Consider the following 21505-nt stretch of genomic DNA (forward strand, 5'->3'; position numbering starts at 1 on the left):
GAAAGGTACTCAGGAAGCGTTGTGAAAACCAGCGTTGTCTATGGTAACAGTGCCGCCATAGCTGGGCAGGGAGCAAGTGCATAGTTACGTAGTACTTTTGGAAACTTAAACATGCCTTCCAAAGCAGCTGCTAGAGGAAAACAGGTGACTACAAATGGATTGAGGACTAACACACAATGAAATCTTGTGGAAGATATTTTAATTTATTTTCAGATATTTTGGACGGCAAGTTAGTGCCATGCTTGATAACAACGTATGATGATAACATCCGATGATGTTTCATAACCACAATTAGCGATATTCTTTATTTAACAGAACTTTGTTTTTGAAGTCACGAAGTTTTGTTTTCAAATGGAATCGCGAATGACATCTAGTGCTAATATAGAAATATATTAATGCAAACGAGATTTAATTATTCCATACTGTTTCTTTTCATTAATACGAACAGTTTTCATTCAACTGATCCTCTGGAGGCCAAGGTGCTCCCATTAATAAAACTGCTGCCATGTTGTCTCATGGTTTATTATCTCATGGTTCATGAGTCTTGCTTCTTTAATGGTATACCCTGAAGAGCTGGTTGTACTGACGTATTACATAATTAGATAATAAGTAGCTCATACGAGAGGATTAGTATTGGCCTCTTACTGATAGCATCCAGCACTAAACTAAGAAATTACATGCATATGGAGATGATTTGGGCACCGTGATGGGTCAGTTTAATGATCAAATGTTTGTTGCTAGAAAAAAAAAACACATAAAATTCCATTATAATTAATAACATAATAATAACTTCACTTGCCTGTCCAGGCTTTTGCATTTGGAAAAATGGTTGCCTTGCATTAATTTTTAGTTGTTTCAAGCTTCAAGACAATGGATATTTCTACCCATGTTGAATAATAAATAACATTGACATGATTATATACATAGTTTTGTATGCACAGGGAGTGCCAGGGCCAGCTGACCTTGCCAAGAGACGACAGACAAGAATTAGAGTAAGTAATAAACACGAACACAAAGGTCATACCTAAAGTAATTCATACTGTTGCTTAAGTTTGTTGGTTTGTTTTTTTGTCTGCTTCTCAAAGCAATGAAGGCCTTGCTGAATATGGGCTGATCAGTGGCAAATGTGGTTGGCTATCACAAGATACTAGCTTGTACTTATATACGTAAACCAGATGAAGGTGTCAGTGGGAAACAGATGTCTCATGACAGCAAAGGCTTTCATATTTATCTCTCACTGTTGGCATCTTTCATATCATTATTTTATGTGAAATTTAAGTGAGAAACTAATATCATGAGAAATGTTATAATATAAAGACAGCATTTTCTTGCAAACATTGGATATTGTTTGTAGATATTTACCCCAAGATGCATGCCAATAAACTATAGTTATGAAAATATGTTGCAAACTGGTGGGCCTGAATGGCAGTGAAATTTCTATTGAACAGTTTTCTACTAATTGAATCAATAATTTAAGTTGACCACATTTTCTTGTCAATATAGTGACATTTTGCATTGAAAATGTCAATTTTGAGGATTTTTCTGGAAATATGTGCAAATTAAGGTTTAAATAATATTATTCTGTTGCTCTGCTCTGTGTACAGTTTTATGAACTTTTATGAATCAAATTATCTATTATACAGAATATGATAACATAAATAATACTGGACTTTGTTTATGTTTCTGCAAATAAAATATCTGACATAATTGTTTGCATACAAAACTTGTAACTTTTTTACAATTTCAGATATCTTATCAAGTTGAGATATCATCAAAACTTGCATCTGTTACCTCGTAAAGTTTGTTATATATCTTATTAACTTTTTGTGAGCTATATAAGACATCTTGATTTAATCAGATATCTTACAGCTTTTATACAATGCCTATATGAGATATTTTATAAACATCAAAAGATGTTTTAGAAATACTGACAGTTCAGATATGTCATAATCATATAAAATATCTTATAGAAACTTTAAAATATCTCATAAACTCTATCAGACATCTTTGTCAATAAATAAAATATCATACTTGAATTTGTTTTGTCAAGCATCTTATGCATTTTTATTTTGTAAAATATCTCATTCGTCTTTTCAACAAGTTTTAAAGTTTATGCAAAAGTATGTAAGATATCTTTTAAGCATTATAAGATGACTCAACATTTTATAAAATATCTTTTGAACTTTATTACATAATTAATTCATATACATATATACCACTTCCAACTACCTTCTCTCCAGTCGACCTTCCGGACATGTTTGCAAATTTCTTCTGTGACAAAGTACAAACCATTAGAGATAAGCTTGATACCACAATTTCCGTTGACTCGTCGTCACCATACAGTTGGGATACAGAATTTGAGCGGCAACCATTAGCAGCATTTGAACCTGTCTCTATGGATTTCATACGTACAGTCGTGATGAAGAGTGCACCAAAGTCATGTGAACTTGATCCAATTCCAACATCACTGCTGCTTGAGTGCTTAGATCCAGTATTGCCTTCATTAACTGATGTTATTAATACTGCTGTCTCATCTGGGGAATTGCCATCATTTTTCAAAACTGCCCTTGTAAAGCCCCTGCTGAAGAAACCAACACTAGACCATAACGATTTAAAGAACTACCGCCCAGTTTCTAATCTCCCATTCATATCAAAAATCTTAGAAAAGGTTGTTCTATCCCAGCTTGTATCTCATTCAGATAGTCTTTTTAGCAATGTACAATCTGCATATCGCCCTTGCCACAGGACTGAAACAACTCTTCTAAAAGTAGTTAATGACATTCTCTCTGCGTTGGATAGCGGAAAGATTACAGTCCTCACCCTCCTTGATTTGTCTGCAGCATTTGACCCAATAGACCATGATATATTACTTCACCGTCTCCAGTATGTATTTGGCATTCAAGATACAGCCTTACTATGGTTCAAGTCCCACTTGGTCAACAGGACACAAATTGTATCTGCAAATGGAATACACTCCAGCAGAGTTGATCTATGTTGTGGTATTGCAAAGGGATCTGTTCTTGGAGCTGTTCTCTTCATTCTGTACACTCAGTCGCTCTCAAGTGTCATAGATCATCATCCAGTGTCTCACCAACTGTACGCTGATGACACACAAATATACAAATCTAGCCACCCAACTGAAGTTGATGCTACCATCCAAGGTGTAGAGAGGTGCATTTCTGATGTGAAATCATGGATGACTGGTAACAAGCTACAGATGAATGATGATAAAACTGAGGCCATTCTGATCACAACACAAAGACTTTCTCATTCACATCCTTTACCGCAAACAATAATAATCAGCAACACCAACATTAAATTCACACAATCAGTATGAAACCTAGGTGTTACTCTGGACAGTACTCTCACATTGCACCAACATGTCATGAACATATGCAAGGCTGCATATCTTGAGCTGAGATGCATCAGCTCAATTCGCAAATATTTTTCAGTTGATGCCACTAAAACACTTGTGTGTTCATTAGTACTTTCAAGACTGGACTATTGTAACTCATTTCTGTCTGGTTCATCTCAATATACTCCAGAAACTTCAAAAACTTCAAAACACAGCTGCTCAGATCATACTTAGAGTACCACGATCAGAGCACACCTCCCCGCTGCTCTGTACCCTACACTGGCTATCCATTCGATCCAGAATCAAACACAAAATTTGTTCTCTGTGCTACATTTCACTGTCGGACTCTAGTCCAACATACCTATCTGACCTCACCCATGTGTACACACCAGCAAGATACTTACGATCCTCTTCTGACAATCGTATACTCATTATTCCCACTATGAAAACAAAGTCATATGGACAGCGTTCTTTTGCATACCAGGGCCCAGCAATGTGGAATGAATTGCCCACTGAACTTAGGCACAAAGACACAGTGATCACATTCAAGAGGGCTCTCAAAACTCACTTATTTCGACTGCAAGAACAAACTTAAAGACCTAATAATGTTTCCTACCTGAAATATTCTCAGCATGTTTTTTTTTTATTTTTTTAAATGTTTTTCTAATTTCTTGTTGTTTGTTTTTGTAATAATAATATATTACTTAACTTATAGGTGTTGTCTAATGTTGTAAAGTGCTTAGAGCTTCAAAAGATTAGGCGCTATACAAAGTCCTCATTATTATTGCTATTATTATATATCTGATAAACTTTATAAAAAATATTATTTAGTTTGAAGATATTAAATTTTGAGATATCTTATAGATATTTTTGAAACATCTAAATTAAATTTGTTTAGAAAATATATTAAATTGATCCGATATCTGCAAAATTGTATTTAGATATCTTATTAATTTAATAAGATATGTCATACAGTTTATAAGGTTTCTCATGAAGGATGCCATATATCTTATAAAACAGATAAGACATCTTGTATATTAACTAAATATACAAGGTATCTTATAACTGTATGAGATATGTTATATAATTGTAAGATATCTTACTAATTTTATGAGATATATAGTCTTTGGAGTATATAGAACTTTGGTTTGCCATAGGTATGGCCCTGAGTCTACAGTACATTGTCCATCAAACATATATCAGTAATTGCTATTTTCAATGTTTTTCAAAAACCTTAGGACCTGTTTCAACCAAACAGCAGAAAGCATTATGGAGTTAAGGTCTTTCAAACTACTACAAATGATGCTGATTAAATATTGCTGCTGTTACTAAAAATAGAAAAAACCCTTGTAAATAGCCTATTCTCTTAAAAAATGGAAAATGTTTTACTGAATTTTATAGCATCCTGGCAGGAAAGACTTTAAAGTTTGTGCAGCCGAGCTGTCTTCAGATATTCCCACCATTACTAAAAATAGAAAATTCTCAAATTATTTCTTCTTAAAAACTGCTCAACAGAATGTGTACAAATTTAAAAGAAAGCCACCAAACAGAATTTGACCAAATGTGATAGAAAGTATCATGTCATCATGGCATTCAGTTCTTTTTTCTTCAGATGATGCCAAATTGTCTTAATATATGGCTGTCATTAGTAAAGATGTTTTTAAAAATCCCTTAAATAACATCTTCTCAAAATTCACACAACAGAATTTGACAAAAAGCATCAAAGTGTAATGGTCTTAAAAGTTTGTATAAAAGATGTTGATTTGAACTATATTTACTGTCACTTAATATACGTGTTGAAAATGTTTTAAATGTCAGCAAGCATAATCAGTACCCAGAAGTTTGCTTTTTGGTAGATGTTAGCCAGGTGGGCAATTTCAGGTCAACATGGGTCTCTTGTTACAACAAAGAAATTTTTTTTCATCATGACAGTTTGACTTATATTTCATCATCATTTTTTAAAAAGCCTAGCCACTCAAGGTCAAGGTTATAGTATATCAGTGCAGTTTGATTTGGTTTTGTCAGGTCTGCTGTTGTGTTTTTATAGTGTGAAACTGACAAAGAACTGAAATTTCAGAATCAAATATCTCTCAAGCTCTTGATAATACAAGCATTACATTTTTTACGTTAGTAATTTTCTCGTCAAACTTATTCTAACAAAATAAGTTTCATAATTTTTCTTTCTTTGACCACAAGACCTGAAGAGGTATTACAGTATGTGCATCTGGTGCCTTGCAAAGTCTGTGAACTATTATTCCACATGTATCCATCAACAGTTGTTGTCACTCACTGTGTTTTAATAGGAGTTTCACTTTTGTACTGTATAATTTGTTTGTTGAATTTCTGGTCAGGTGTTAAATGCAAGATTGTTCAAGTGCAGATTATACATGGTTCTTTTTTAAGCAACCACACTCATTTCTCTTTCTGATTTTCAGGATGGAGATGAAGCAACAGATATGGGAGATGGGACTGATGCTGATGACTGGATGAATGTAAGTGGAGTGCTTCTCTGACAAATTTCATACTATTTTAATCAAGGTATTAATCACTATTTTATTTTTTTGCAGAGAAACTTTCTGTAACCAGCATTTGTTCTTGAGAAAAATATGGCATGCATTGTGGGCATTACTATGTGTCAAATGATACTAATTCATTTCAAATACCTGTATATCTAGAGATATAAAACGAAGTTGTTCCAGCAGTGATATCAAATAATATTTTCCTCTGTAAAAAGTGGATTTATCTGAATTTACTTATTAGGTATTAGCTACATGAAGAATTTCCAGCTTGAGATCATTAAGTATAGTTGAATTTTAATATATTTATTATGCTAGATGAGAAAATTGGCACCTTATATCTAAGTACATGTATCTTAGAATGATATCAGTGAACACAGGCTTAATTAAAAAACCTACTTTAAAAAGTGAACATAACAAAATACTTCTAAATTATGCATGGCTCTTTTGTGGTGTAGGATACAAATTGAATGTGTCACATAATGCAAGATGAAGGGAAATACAGATGCTAATGTGATGGACAAAATGGGCATATATCAGTAGCATCATTATTATGTTGCAAATATGTCAGTTATTATTATTATTATCATCATTATTATTATTATTATTTTTACAGACAAAGACACTGGTGAAGCCTGATGATCAGCTGGAGCTAACAGAAGTAGTAAGTATCCTCTTTTGTTAAAACTAGCAATTGGTTCAACCATTTGAATGAAATGTAGAATTGCTGTTTGAAGCATTTCCCCTTGTTTATTTTACCAGTAACTGTTAAATTATTCAAATGTAGAAAGTGAAACATTTCTTTAATTTTCTAATTTAAAAAAAAAGAATATATAACTATAAATTGGGCGAGGGCATGGACCATTATTTAATTTAATTTGCTGGATGTATATAGATTTTTATTATTTGATTTTGTCCACATTCAGTACATGCAACATTTAAAACTTGAAGTAGTTATCCATATTCCCCTTTACACATATATGCATTAGTCCTCCCCACAACATGTGAGCTACACAACCATGATATGGATCCAAAACCATGATGCACATCTGGAGATCACTCACATCCCAAAGACTGAAGTCTGTATGCACATCTGGAGATCACTCATATCCCAAAGATTGAAGTCTGTATGCACATCTGGAGATCACTCATATCTTATCTCAAAGTTTGAAGTCTCTGTGTACATCTAGAGATCACTCACATCCCAAAGATTGAAATCTGTATGCACATCTGGAGATCACTCATATCTTATCTCAAAGTTTGAAGTCTCTGTGTACATCTAGAGATCACTCACATCCCAAAGATTGAAGTCTGTATGCACATCTGGAGATTACTCATATCTTATCTCAAAGTGTGAAGTCTGTATGCACATCTGGATATCACTCATATCTTATCTCAAAGTTTGAAGTCTCTATGTACATCTAGAGATCACTCACATCTCAAAGTGAAGTCTGTATGCACATCTGGAGATCACTCATATCTTATCTCAAAGTTTGAAGTCTCTATTTACATCTAGAGATTCACTCACATCTCAAAGTGTGAAGTCTGTATGTACATCTGGAGGTCACTCATATCCCAAAGTTTGAAGTCTTTATGTTCATCTGGAGATAACTAATATCATATTCCAAAAGTTTTGAAGTCTCCATTTACAGCTGGAGATCACTCATATCCAAATGTTTGAAGTCTCTATGTACATCTGCAGATCACTCATATCATATTCCAAAGTTTTAAATGTCTTAAATAATGCAAGAGGAGCTGTACAAAACTTAAAAAACATGCATACACACATGGATGGACAGGATAATATAATCCCCAAACACTTGTGGATGGACAGGATAACATAATCCCGAACGTTTCTTTTGAAAATCATGGGGAATTTAAAAGGGAAATAGTGGTCCCCTAATTTAGGTTATGTATTATGTACCCACTTTATGGCAATCATGCTTGTAACAGGGCACACTTTTAATGCTAAGTTATTATGTGTAATGATTGTAGTTGGGTGTGAAAGACAGGATTTACATACAAATGTGTAGAATCGAAGCAGTAGAAGTAAAATGATCTACCCATGCAGTCCAGTTTTCATTTCAAAATATAAATTTATCAAAATTGACTATAATTTATTTGAGTCAGCTCTCTGTATAACTTGAGCATTCTTGTACATTATTCTGTAATACCTCCTTATGTCTGCCAAGAGATTTTTAGTCTATTCATAATTACTACATTTGATATTGTAAGTGCATTTAGCCTGTTTTGAGCAAGCTCTTTTATGTGAGTCACTCCCTGTCATTTATAACCAAAATTATCACGCATGGATTGCTTTTGCTATTTAATATACTATCATGAGCAATCACCTACTTTATGCAAAACAACAGCAATGAATTTTTGGCAGAGAACCATAAATATTTGCTTATAAGTTGTGCCAACTGCAAACAACTGCAGATCCAAATCTGCCTGCGCAAAACAAAATAGTTTGCACTTAAATTATTTCCACTTTTGCTGCCATAAAGGCATATATCATACTATGGCTTTATTAATATAAACTATCATGGAAATAATAACCCTATCATTATTTTCTCAGTTTGCCTTAAATAAAAACCTAACCTTTTGTGACCTTCTCTATTCATTCCTTACTCAATTTTGATTTCTGTTCTCAGTAAATTATTAGGGCTTTGTGACCTGTAACTTTTAACGGCCACTAACATTCTCAGATAGGTTATCCAATGGCAACTAAAGTTAGATTGATAGGGGTTTTGGTGGTAGTAATAGTAGTAGAAGTAGTAGTTTATTTAAAAAAAAAGTAAGTATATGTGCTAAATCATGAGTAAAATCTATGATAATTTCAGGAACTGAAAGAGGAGTTTACCAGAATTCTGACAGCCAACAATCCACATGCACCACAGAACATTGTGCGTTACAGCTTCAAGGTGAGTTGGAGTTGAAGTGAATTAAATTTGCATATATAGTCTCATGTAAGTAGGGTATGACTGCAAGCATCATAAACTTTGGTCTTCCCTAATTGCATAATGTGTTGGCAGCTCAGAGTGTGTGTTGTTTTTCTCTCTGATTAGGCTTTCCAAACTGCATAGACACAGATCTGTAAGCACATTATGTGATAACAGATCTAGATCTATGCAGCTTGCAATTTGATCTAACTTGTACACATTAGTATGTACAGTAGTTAATCTTGATTAAAAGTTTTTGAATGTTGCCTCACAAGTTCTAAAAGCTTATGTGAAGCACTGTTGACAGGTACAGTGTCAGTATGATTGTGGTCATTGAGTTGGTGGAAATAAAAAATACATGAAGGAAGTTGTCTTTGACCATGCCTCAGTGACCTGAGATACCTTTGCCTGTGTTGGGACCAGGAATCAAACCTCAAGACTGCAGAGGCTTTACTTCTGCTCTAATATGGCTCCATATGTTGACATTTGGCTTCATTTTACAAATGCACAATGTAGATAATTTTATGCTCATGGACTGCTGTGAGTTTGCAGAGAGATTTGATAATTTTGTATACTCCCCTATAAATGAAATGATAGTGGTGGTGGGGGGGTATACTAGAATCAGCCTGTCAGTACATCTGTCACACTTTTATATATCTCTTGTGAACCTTTTGAGATGTACTCTTCATGAAATTTGGTATGCGTAAATCTGCATCATGAGAAGATATTGTGTCTTGTGAAGAATGAAGTCTATCAGATCACCATTTTAAAAGTTATCTACATTTTAATAACAAATTGTGGCAATCCATCTGTCAAGCTCTTGCCAAGTTAATATCTCCAGAACCAGGTATCTTCATGTAACTTGGTATAATTGTGTATTATGACAAAAGCTTTTGCCACATGCAAGATTTGACTTTGTAAGATAAGTACCTGATTACATTTTTATGCCTTTGTAGCCATTTTTCTGTTCTAAATTTTGGCATTTTATTTTTACTTGGGTATCTTGCTCAGTATTGGTGGCATATATGTTTTACGAACACAAATCTAGTTTGTATTAAGAATATCCATATACATATGTAAAAGACTAATTTCATATTTACTGTTTGTTTCTTCAGGCACAAGATATTTTGAAAGAAATATATTTATCAAATATTGTCCTTGTCATAAATGATATACATATCGTGTCAATTTTATATGTATGACGTGATCTAAAGGATGCATGAGTCTCTAGTGAAAACTGATTTAGAAAAATCACAAACTAAAAACAGCCACACTTAGTTTTATATTTTCAACTTTATTTATATATTAAGGGCATTAGGATACAAAGTATATAACTAATGACTCCAGTAACTCCATTTAATTAGTCTGTTCATCTCTCTATGCTCAATATTGATTGGCATGAAAGAAAAATCATGTGAAGGCCATATGTACACATCTCTATGTCTTTCTGTATATTTACTGATGATCTATATAAATATCTACAGGAACGTCAGTACAAACAGACTTCCAGTGTTGATCAGCTTGCGATCCACTTCTCCCTGGATGGCAACATGATTCACAAGGATTCTGACGAGGCACTTAGGCAGCGGGCCAAGTTTGGTGTAACTGAAAGTCAGTATACCCATCTAAATATATGCTATGATATTGAATGATGTTCATATTTAATTCTTACATGATTAGACAAGTTCAGACCTGATTGGTTTGATATATGTGATTCTGTAATGTTATCTGTATTCATATATTGAAATTGGACATGTAATTTGAAAACCATTTTTTCAATATGCCTGCCATAAGGTGAAGCATGTAGTTTCATGACATTGTTTTTTTTTTTTGTGTGTATATATATATATATATATATATATATATATATATATATATATATATATAGTTTTACACCATCTCTCTTTACAAAACTTTAGCACCTAGCACATAGTATAAGGAAAAAGCCTACTGACTTGGAGTTGAAAGGTCAAATACCATGGACAATGTTACCATAAGAAGAAAATGGTTTCTACACATAACTTTAACTTTTTGCATCACTAAACATTGAGACTGGTTTGCACTTGAGTAAGTAAGAAACCTGTTGATTTTGGTGTCAAAGGTCAGAGTTAAGTCATGTGACTGAAAGAAGAAAACTGGTGTCTGCACAATAACATTAGTTTTGCATCACCAGAATCAAACTTTCTGGATGGTTTGCACTTGGTACTAGGAATACTTTTTGATTTTGAGGTCAAAGGGTCAAATGTTACCCTGATTGAAAGAAGGCAAAATAATTTATGCATATTAACTATAGCTTTGGGTCACATACATGGACAAAACATTGTGGTTGGAATTGCACTTTTGGATTAAGGCAAAGCCTATTGATTTTGGGGTTAACTGTAACTGAAAGAAGAGAAAAGCATGATAACTTTTAGTTTTAGACCATGTGACTTGATGAAATGTGGTGAAATGCTTACATCTTTTACTTTGTCATAAAATGTCAAAAGTTCAGGGCCATTATGACTTGAAGCAAAATGGGTTTTGCACAGTAACTTTTGTTTTAGAATAATTTAGTTGACCAAACTATGTGGATAGCTTGCACTTAAGGTAGGTATATATATCTTTAGATTTTGGGGTCTAAAGGTCAGAGGTTAAAGTAGATGCAATATGAAAATAGTTGCTGCACAGTAAGTTTAGTTGAAGACAGTATACATTGACACTGGAAAACACAGTCATATACATAAGTAACTGCAGATTATATTGAACATATGATGACAAAAATCAGTGATTATATTAAATAATCCTGCAAAGTAAAGTGAAATGACTTTTATGTACATGTAGATTCCTCAGTTACTATGCTTCTGCATTATATGACATCACAGTATCTTTTAGTCAGGATATTGATATTGGACTTCAAAACAGTCAGAGTGATATCATAGTGATGACGTCATCATGTAATACATTTTACCATCTATTATGGCTTATTCTATATGGTACAGTCTGTAGGTAAATGTCCAAAAAACATTTTAACAATGAAAAACGTCAAGCATGGATGGTAATGAAGCTGAGCTATTCTTTCATACATAGCTGCACCTAGTGAGCACACACCAAGTGAGGCAGGAGAGGCAGCATCAGGTGCTCCAGCAGGTGAGGCAGAGGGAGCAGAGGGAAAGGAAGAGGTAGGATAATGATTAAATATCATGAAACTTAAAGATTTTGTACTCACCTTTAACACGTTAACATGCCAGAGTTTGTGGTTGTGGACATAGGGGTGTGATAATTGTCAGTCTTGTTTCTTATGTTTAATAAAACAGTTAAGTTAATGCAGAGTTGCTCTCTTTGTTATAAGAGATTTAAAGTTAAGAAATTAACAACAACAAAAAGTGGAATTCTTTGCCGTACACTTTACTAAAATGCTATGACATAACTAATAAATTTAAAATAAAGAAATCCAAACTTATCCTGATGACTCAAAGATGACTAGATTATTCTGAGCAATAACAGTATCTAATTTATCAGCTTTGGGCTATAAAATCATTGAAATTTTGGGTCATAGTAATTGCTTTTGTTAGTACCTTGAAGCTTTTCCTTTAATTTAATTTGAAATTTTACCTTTAATTTATATTAAACAGCTAAAAAGGAAAATAACATTTTGTATGGACTATTTTTTATCTGATGTTTTATTGATTACTGTTTATATTGACAGAGTCTGTAAGTGTTAAATTGGGGAGAAAATATACAAACATTTATTCTTTCTGATAAACTATCTTACCTGTTTACCAGATCATTTCTAATTTTTCATAACCTCTACTTTGTTTACACCATCAATCTGTAAAAGATATTTTGTCCTCTAATTTTAAATTTAGAAAACTTTTTATTCTTATTAATAGTTTGCAGATATATGTAAATTAATGATTAATTGCAAATAAGAATCACTATTTCTTCTTCCCCCCCCCCAAAAAAAAATGTACAAAAAAATTACAGATAGTATGTCTTAAGACCTTGTCCGTTATTTAATATCATATTGAGCATGAAATGCAATGTCCAACTCAAAACCAAAATCAGATTCTTAAAGTGTGCCTATGGAATTCAGATTTGTATTATAAAGGAGGCTGGGCTTAAAGAAAACATTAAAAGTTTAATGAGACTGCATATTCCTCACACAGATGTACAGATTTTAAAAGTTTATAGATTCATTTTGAAGGGTTTCAGTTTGGTTTTGTGCTCAATAAAATTTACAGAGATATGGCTTTTAAATAATGCAGTATAATTATTAGTAGTTTGTGTGACTTTTCAAATAATAACTGTGTAAGTGTTCCTCCTGATAGCCAGTCCAAACCCCTGCTGTCCAGGAGCAGCCAGCAGAAGAGGTGACTGCTTAACAATTCCTGTCTTATAGATCTATTTCAGTTTAACATTGCACTTACTCATACTAAAAGTAGTACATTGTACTTGTCTTTACTACAGGATATGTCATCTGCATACTGTGTTTGCTTGTGTTTATGTATACTTAGACCTAATGTTGCATCATATGCTGGTAGAACAGTGTCTTTGCTGTTTGTTCTACATCTAATTGAACAATTTAGAACCTGAGTTTATGGTACATTTTGTAAGAGTAGATCTTGGTCTGCAATGTTCATGGGCTGGTGAGCATTTACTTGGGTAAATGTGACATACCTGCCATGAAGACGGAGTAGTCTCACATTTTGTAATGGAAGATATTGGTCTACGGTGTTCACAGGTTGGTGAGTATTTACTTGGGTAAATGAGGCATACCTGTCGTGAAGACAAACAGACAAATTTCATAATCCAATATCCACAAGTTGGACTATTCCTATAGCATGGTTTGTACAACCTTTAAAATTCCTTCATTTTCAGGAGTTTCTGTGAAAACTCCCTGAATTTCAGAAAAGTTTTAAAAGTACTTGACATTAAAAAAAGTCTTTGAATTTTGCCCAAAACTCATAAATTATCAGAGGCAATACACAATTTCAAAGCTAAAGAAAACATTGCCATTTATATTTAAGACTTTTAATTTTTTTTGGTCATATATAATGATTAAGTTTTTATAAAAACAGGATAAAACTTGGTGGCTCAGATGACACACAACTCTGGCAGTTACCAGATGGAGTAGTGTCTTGTAGTGGTTTGTTAATCATGTTTACAAATTGATGACCGAATTTATAAGCACTGTAGCCCAACAAGGAATGAACTGTAATATGATGCCTTAACTGGAGTAAATTATTATTTTGAACAGCAGAATTTTTGTTTGTTTGTTGATCTACAACTAGTTTAGGCAAATCTGTGAGAACCATGGGTTGTTGTTCTTGTTATTTTTGTTGCTTTGTTGTATTTGTTTTTGGAATTCATATTTGTTTAAATAAGGCATAGGAAAAGTCATATCACAGACTTGTGAGCTTGAATGCACGATGCATGAACTGAAAGAGGTTTCTTCTAAACCAGAGTATTTGGATTTTATACTTTTTGAACAGTCAGATGAATTTGATTGTTGTACAAGGTATACGATTTGCATCAACTACCAAGACTAGACTGTGTGCAAATAATTGTCATGCATTTATAACAAGCAATGAATGCCTAAAAAAGAAAGAATGCTGTAAGATTGGCAGTCCCTTGCATGGTTTATACACAGTGTTAAGCCAGTGCTACATTGAAATGATATCATCTGTACTCCTTGTAAATAGACCTCCATAACCTCTGTTCACTTGGATATCATGGATAAGTCAGGCTTTGATTTTTGCATGATTGTGACATTAGCCATAACTAAGTCAGGCTTTGATTGTTTGACTGATTGTGGCATTAGCCATAACTAAGTCAGGTTTTGATTGTTTGATTGACTGTGACACTAGCTTAGATATTATAATAACTCCTCTTTACTTATATATAACTTACACCCAACAATGAACAGCATGTAGACAGATCTACCGTCATGTTTCTTTATTGTGCTGGTAGATCCATGCCTATCACTTGAAGACATATGTAGTACAAACATCATGGACCCTGATCTGCAGTAACATTATGTGATAGTAGATCTGAGGCTATGCTGTTTGTGGTTGGGTGCACCATTATACACAAGCAAAAATGGTATCCTGATAGTCAGAAGCTGGCTGTTGGTATCAGCAGTTATGGTAAGAAACAAAGATGTAAGGAAATGAAAGAAAGGGTAAGAAATTTTCAGTTAGTACTTCGGTTATCTCATTAGGAAAACTGCACAATATTACAATTGCAATATTTGATAATACAATTTTTTAGGTTTTCCTTGTGCAGCACAAGTTTGAATTCAGTTTTATCATTCATATCATTGTCTTAATTATGTTTTTCCAGCACACAAAAAATAGGTCATTTCAGTTTGGTTATATTGGTTAAAAGAAAATATTACCAGTAATTTTTCTTCCAACCTAGCGTAACCGGAAAAAGACAAATGATATTTTGAGAATAATTTTCAAGACCACAAGATGTATTTAAATTTTTCCTCAAAATTAATTTGTACCAAGCAAGAACACACACACACACACACACACACACATACACACACACATATATATATATATATATATATATATATATATATATATATATATATATATATATATATATATATATATATTGTACAAAACCTACTTTTACAGCCAGCTTATTGATTGTCAGATGAAAGCTTAATAAATTTAAAGCACATTTGTATAGATCATGTTTCTCAGCAATTGCTTTGAACTTTTTTAACAAATGAATAATTTAATTAACAAGTCACTTTAATAATTAAACTACATGTTTTCTAATTACCTGTGCAACAAGCTTGTCTGTTTTCTAATAGACTTCTCTTTCTAATGAAAGCAGCTATTTCAAAAATAAATTTGGTACAAGGCTTTTAAAACATCTTACATTAAAATGACAAATAACATTCAAAGCAAATTGTTATTTTTCACACAGTGTTTTTATAAATTTCTTTACACCATATGTTCTCACTTATAGGCCAAGTCCAACTGCAAGCTGCACAGACCCTGATCTGCCATCAGATCATTATACACAGATCTGGGTCTGTGCAGTTTGTTAGGGGTAGAAAGTAGAACAAACACCATGAACCTTGATCTGCAGGTGCATTATGCTACAGCAGATCAGGATCTTTGTTATTTGTCAGTTTATTCAACTTATAAGCAAGGATATATGGTAAGCTTGATATTGTCACCAAATATTATTTTTTTGATCACATTTTCTAAATGTGCATAATATGAATTAACATCTTAATTTGCAGCTTTTGTTCTTTTTTAATAGTTCTTTTAAAGTTTGCCCTGCATCTCTTTGAGTTACCTTTGTAGTCTATACATTGGACATTTGTCACCCATTGTTACTGAATGGTGTACAGGTAAAATACCAAATTGTTACAGAATGTTTCAACTGGTATCCATTCCAGATTAATAATTAGTAACCAAGGATATAGTGTAATTGGTAAAAGGCCAAAGTTTGCAATTTATTAAAGAGTAGACTTAGATGGGAAAATATCACCTAAATTTAGACTTATTCTAAACTTAATATTATTATAAACTGTCCTTGTATGGATTCATTCCCAAGACTGATAAATATTGTGTGTCCATCATCTATATAATAGAACTCCATTTCCTATCTGTAAATATATATTTAAAACACTTTTCAAGAATCTCAAATATCATTAACATTTTACTCTGAATATTGTGATGTGACACATTTCTTGTGTGAGTAATCAGCATCCAGAAGGTGTCTAGAAATTAGACAAGTGTGCACAGTGTAGCAGTAGAAAGTTGTGTGTGTGTATTTTGAGATCATGTAAACTTTCAGAAGAAATGTGATGTCACTATTGATAATAATAGCTATCCATCTGTCATTGACAAGTGAACATTTCTTCACAATGACTACATTTCCAACTCTTGTTGAATTAAATATAGGATAATATATCATATGTGCTCGCTTGAAAGTCATGTCAAACTGCAAAGATCCTGATCTGTTGTAGCATAATGTACCTGTAGATTAGGGTCTATGCTGTTTGTTTTACCAATTGCTCCTAACAAACTGCACAGACCCAGATCTGCTGGTGCATTATGCAAATGGCAGATCTGGGTCTGTGCAGTTTGCAGTTGGTCTCGAATTGTAAGCGAGTATATATGTTGTTAAATAAAATTACTACTTCCAATAAAGGTTTAACTGATTTCTGTCCTGTCTCATAACAACTACTTCTGGTAAAGGTTTAAGTGATTTTTGCAGTCTCATAACAACTACTTCTGGTAAAGGTTTAACTGATTTCTGTCCTGTCTCATAACAACTACCATATATATAAGCCAAATAATTTTGGAAAAAATAAAGTCCTGAAAGAAGGGAGTCAGCGTATCCATGGGACAATGTCTAAACTTGACAGTTTTTAAGTCTTTTTGTTCTACTGTAATGGCCATAAATCTTAGGAGATGAAAAAATAATTATTTTCCTGTCAAGAAAATATTACCAGTAATTTCTCCCTGTCCTAAGACATATCTATGTTAAAAAAAAATCATTTTCATTGTCCCAACACTTATTTAACTGTTATTAAATAAATTAACAGAAATTAAATAAACGTAAATACTGATTTCATAATTTGCAGGCTGGTTAAGTTTACCTGGGAGACCATGCTGAACTATAATGTACAGTACTTACACAGTGCAAAGCGTCACTTAAATCCTTACTTATTCCCAAATATGTTAGATGCAGATTTTGCTTTATTCATTGTTTCAACCAAATTGCATTCTTTCAGATAACATTTCAGCTAATCCTTAATAACTGTTTCATTTACATTGAATCACATGCTCACAAGTTACTCATTTTCAATGATATAAGCAATCCTACAAATTGAGGTAATATTTATGAAAAGATACACATGTTTAATTGTACAAGGCACATAACCAGCATAATGTACATGTTCAGGAAGAGTGGCAATAATAAAGGCTAAAATTCTCTTTATGATCAAATAAGTTCATCATCAATCTATTTTAGTTTTGTGTTTTGGCTAAACAACATCATAACTTTCCACACAGTGGAACGCTTGATGTTTCAATGTCTCCTTTGTTGATAGTTGGCCTGATTTGTCTTTTGTTTTCTGACAGCAATACAGGCCAGTTAATCATTGAAACCCTGAAACTGGCTTGTGTTAAGAGGGAATTTTGACTGGCAACTATACCAGTACATTGATGTGTAATTGCCTTTCATTCCATAATATTAGCATGATTACCATAGTTTTGTAAAATGTGGTGTGAGACGTACCTCTGAACTTTTCAGAATCCAAGAAGGGAGACTAAATAAAAAAATAGGGAGATTGGAACCTAAAAGCAAAAGGTTTTTTGTGACATTTTTAAAGCCTTGCTTTCACTAAATATTGACCGATCTTCTGGGTCCAATATGCATGAAATTTGCAATGGACATGCCATATTTCCCTGTGACGCCCCTTTTTTACCCCAGGACATGTCCTATTTTCATATTCTGGTCAGCTGTGGCCAACTGCACAATAGCTAAAGGTTAGTCTTAAATAAACAAGCAAGAAAGCCAGCACAACTAATTAAAAGTTAATCCTGCTTATTGATGCAACTATTTTGTGAAAATGACTGGCTCTCTGTATAATTCCAAGAAACCATGTTTTACACTACTGAGTGTTATCCAAGCACCAGCAATTGATTGGCAAGTAAAGGATTCCCAATTTTGTTGAACTAAAGATACCTAAATAGGCAGCCTTACGGTACCGTACATGTAGCAACTATTTTCCCCACGCTGTATATCCAACCTTATTTCCTTATTTTCAGCTCATAAGGCATTTAGTATTGTTTACTATAAAACATATATATTCTGAATTAGTTTTTTGAGGACAATTGCTTCATGTTATTTATTATCATTCCTTTTAATTTAACAATGGTAATTAACATTTGTGTATACTGTATAAAAAATGCCAGGTATTCACTCGTGTAAGTTTCTTTGGTGAGAATGGCGTTATAGCATATATAGTTACATCATTCATAGAGATCATTCATGGGATTGAAATTAATTATGAACAATTTTATTGTTGTTTTATTTTTTGTTCTGGTTTTTTTCTCACAGACTTTTGTATTCTTGTAGAGGTTAAAAAAATCATAAATTTATGTGAATAATGTTTAAACTTAACATTCTTTTTATTGAAGAAATTAATTCTTTCTAGTAAAGCAATTATTTTGTCAAAACAATATTCATGGGTGATACAACAGTAAATGGCTTCCATGGATTGCATATGATATATCTATTTATGTAGGATTTTTCTTGTTAAGGATAAATAATCGAAGACATAATGTAATAATCGGGAGTTCTCTGCAAAAAGCAGAAGATTGTATGAAATCGGGAGGTTGGCATGGAATGACCATAAGAATCAGGAGGATTTTTTCTTCCCTCTTGGCCTGAAAGTTGACAGGCATGGTGTAAGGTTGCTTACATCAAAACAAACAACAACTCAGCTTTTACAGCGTTAGCATAATTTTTGAAGCATTATTTTTGAAACTTCATTATTGTATTTTGGAGATATCATTAAAATTTAGTGCAGTGGTTTGACTCCAAGGGATTTACTTCATTCAGCGGAATGAACTTCATTCAGCGCATGTTTAAACCTACAATGTACATGCGGTAGTACCATTATGTAAATACATTCAGTAGCCTAATTGCAAGCATTGAATCGAACTGTTTTGTTGTTCGTTGTGTTGTCATACTGGGATCACATTTTAATGAGTTAGGTATTTACGATTTCAAGGCAAAATAAAAATGTAATTACTGGTGCACTGATATAAAATGTCCAATGCAATAATGCATAAACAAACAATAATCGAGTCATAAGGTAGTGTTACAGCAACTCATGCATTCTCAATTCTTGTCATCGTTAAATCAAGTTAGACACATATCTAAATTAGGCAGAGACAATAAGAAAACAGAAAATTAATTAATTACTTTTCAAACAAGTTTATACCAGTTCTTTCTAATAATCATAGATACCAACCCAAGAGAAGTATATGTGTAATTTATACTAATATAAATTTGCCTAAATAAATGCATTTAGACCTTACCACATGTATCGTATGATGTCATGGAGTTGTGGGTCGGCTTATATGTATGTCATGCACTCTTTAGTGTTTTATACCTATTCAGTTTGGGGGGCGGGGTTTGGCTTATATGCAGGTATATACAGTACTTCCGGTAAAGGTTTAACTGATTTCTGCCCTGTCTCATAACACCAAGTGTATTTAGTAAGCTCAGGAAATGTGTAAGGAAATTCAAAATGTTAAAAAAATTCTCACTTCCAACCTTTTTTTGAAAAGCAAGCATCAGTCATGAATTAAAGCATTGTAAGAGTCCAGTACTATACGTGAACCATAATTAACTATTTTAAGATATGATATATCATAATATTAATACTGTCTTTACTCACACTTTACTCATACTTTACTCAATCACACATTTACACTAACCCTATTTCCTCATTTTGACAGTTCATTTTATTGCTAGAAACAAACTAGTTTAATGGTTAGCATTTTGAGTGATCCTGACAGTCAGTCCTGATTGGTAACAATGACTGCATAACATGGCAGAGAATAAATACTAAGGAATTAAAGTAGAATTTATATATAGAGCTTATGCAATAGCAAGCATGAAAGATTTTGGTGTCCACATGTGTAACATCTAAGTTTCACTAGATTTTAGAACTGGAAACTGGATTCTGCTAGTTCACACTGGCTGCACATGAGTTATTCTTACTGCAATTAACCGGTATCATTTCAGTTAATGTATTAAGGTTAATAAAATAAGGAATTTTTTAACCAATGCAGCCCTAGTAAATCATAGGAGTGCAGAGTACAAAAATATGATGCATTGGAAAGACGTTTTTGCACATATCCTGTTATTTATATGAAAGCTTGACATGTGGAAAGGTGTGAAGCAATCTTGTCTGAAAGCTTTGTATTACCTTTTGGCACAGTCATCAGAAATTTAATATCCTTTTTATATTGCTTTGCTCATCAAATGATTACCTACAGATTAAGCAATAAAAATGGAACATTTTATAATTTTTCATGTAGTACCTTCACTTGTTGGGTTACTTGTGTGCAACAATCTAGCATCAACCCAAATTACATCAATTTAAATACACTTCTGTATTAATTAAAAACTGTTGATTACACATATTTAATTAATAATTATACTTTACGGGTGATTTTTTTTCTTCAGAATTTTAATTAGCATCAAAAGGATTATTTTATATGGGATTTTAAAAATATACCTTGGGTTTTTCCCCCAGAAGGAATAATATAACAGAAAATTAAAAAGCTCTTTTATTACAGTTTCAGTGAAGAAAAGAAACTATTTCCTGGATACAAACATATCTTAGTAAGAGAACCCAGCAAGTACAAGTAAACAGTACTCTATCATCAGATAAAATATGGCATGCCTAAGGGGTCAATCCTAGCACCTGTCTTATTTCTCTGCAGTAATGACCTGACATTGTGTACAGAGAACACTATGCAGATCTACTGACAGGAATCAGCTACCACTTGAACTGAAGCAGGCTGACAATCTTGTTATATTCAAAGCTGGGTGTTTCAGCTACCTAAGCACATAATATATCTCACCAAATATTCTGCAGTTAAGCTTTGTTCTTATGTCTATGTACTAATCAGTTATAATTATGATACAGTGGT

At 33.0% G+C, this 21505-nt stretch overlaps 1 protein-coding gene across 2 annotated transcripts in view; it reads left to right on the forward strand.

Moving 5' to 3' along the window:
* Positions 1-4: 4 nt before the first annotated feature.
* Positions 5-21505, forward strand: part of LOC149800961 (dynein intermediate chain 2, ciliary-like) — a 59650-nt gene continuing 38149 nt past the window's right edge. Inside the window, exons 1-8 of one of the 2 annotated variants that reach the window (XM_089955040.1) lie at positions 5-144; positions 942-992; positions 5791-5847; positions 6488-6535; positions 8715-8795; positions 10298-10424; positions 11880-11971; positions 13121-13162. In XM_089955040.1, the coding sequence (XP_089811166.1) occupies positions 112-144; positions 942-992; positions 5791-5847; positions 6488-6535; positions 8715-8795; positions 10298-10424; positions 11880-11971; positions 13121-13162 (531 nt within the window). In that variant the 5' untranslated portion in view covers positions 5-111. The remainder of the gene's footprint in view (positions 145-941; positions 993-5790; positions 5848-6487; positions 6536-8714; positions 8796-10297; positions 10425-11879; positions 11972-13120; positions 13163-21505) is intronic. The other variant, XM_089955041.1, reaches the window with a different exon arrangement.

The sequence above is a fragment of the Sinohyriopsis cumingii genome, chromosome 4, assembly GCF_028554795.1.
Source record: "Sinohyriopsis cumingii isolate HCF-2022 chromosome 4, ASM2855479v2, whole genome shotgun sequence".
Classification (NCBI taxonomy): domain Eukaryota; kingdom Metazoa; phylum Mollusca; class Bivalvia; order Unionida; family Unionidae; genus Sinohyriopsis; species Sinohyriopsis cumingii.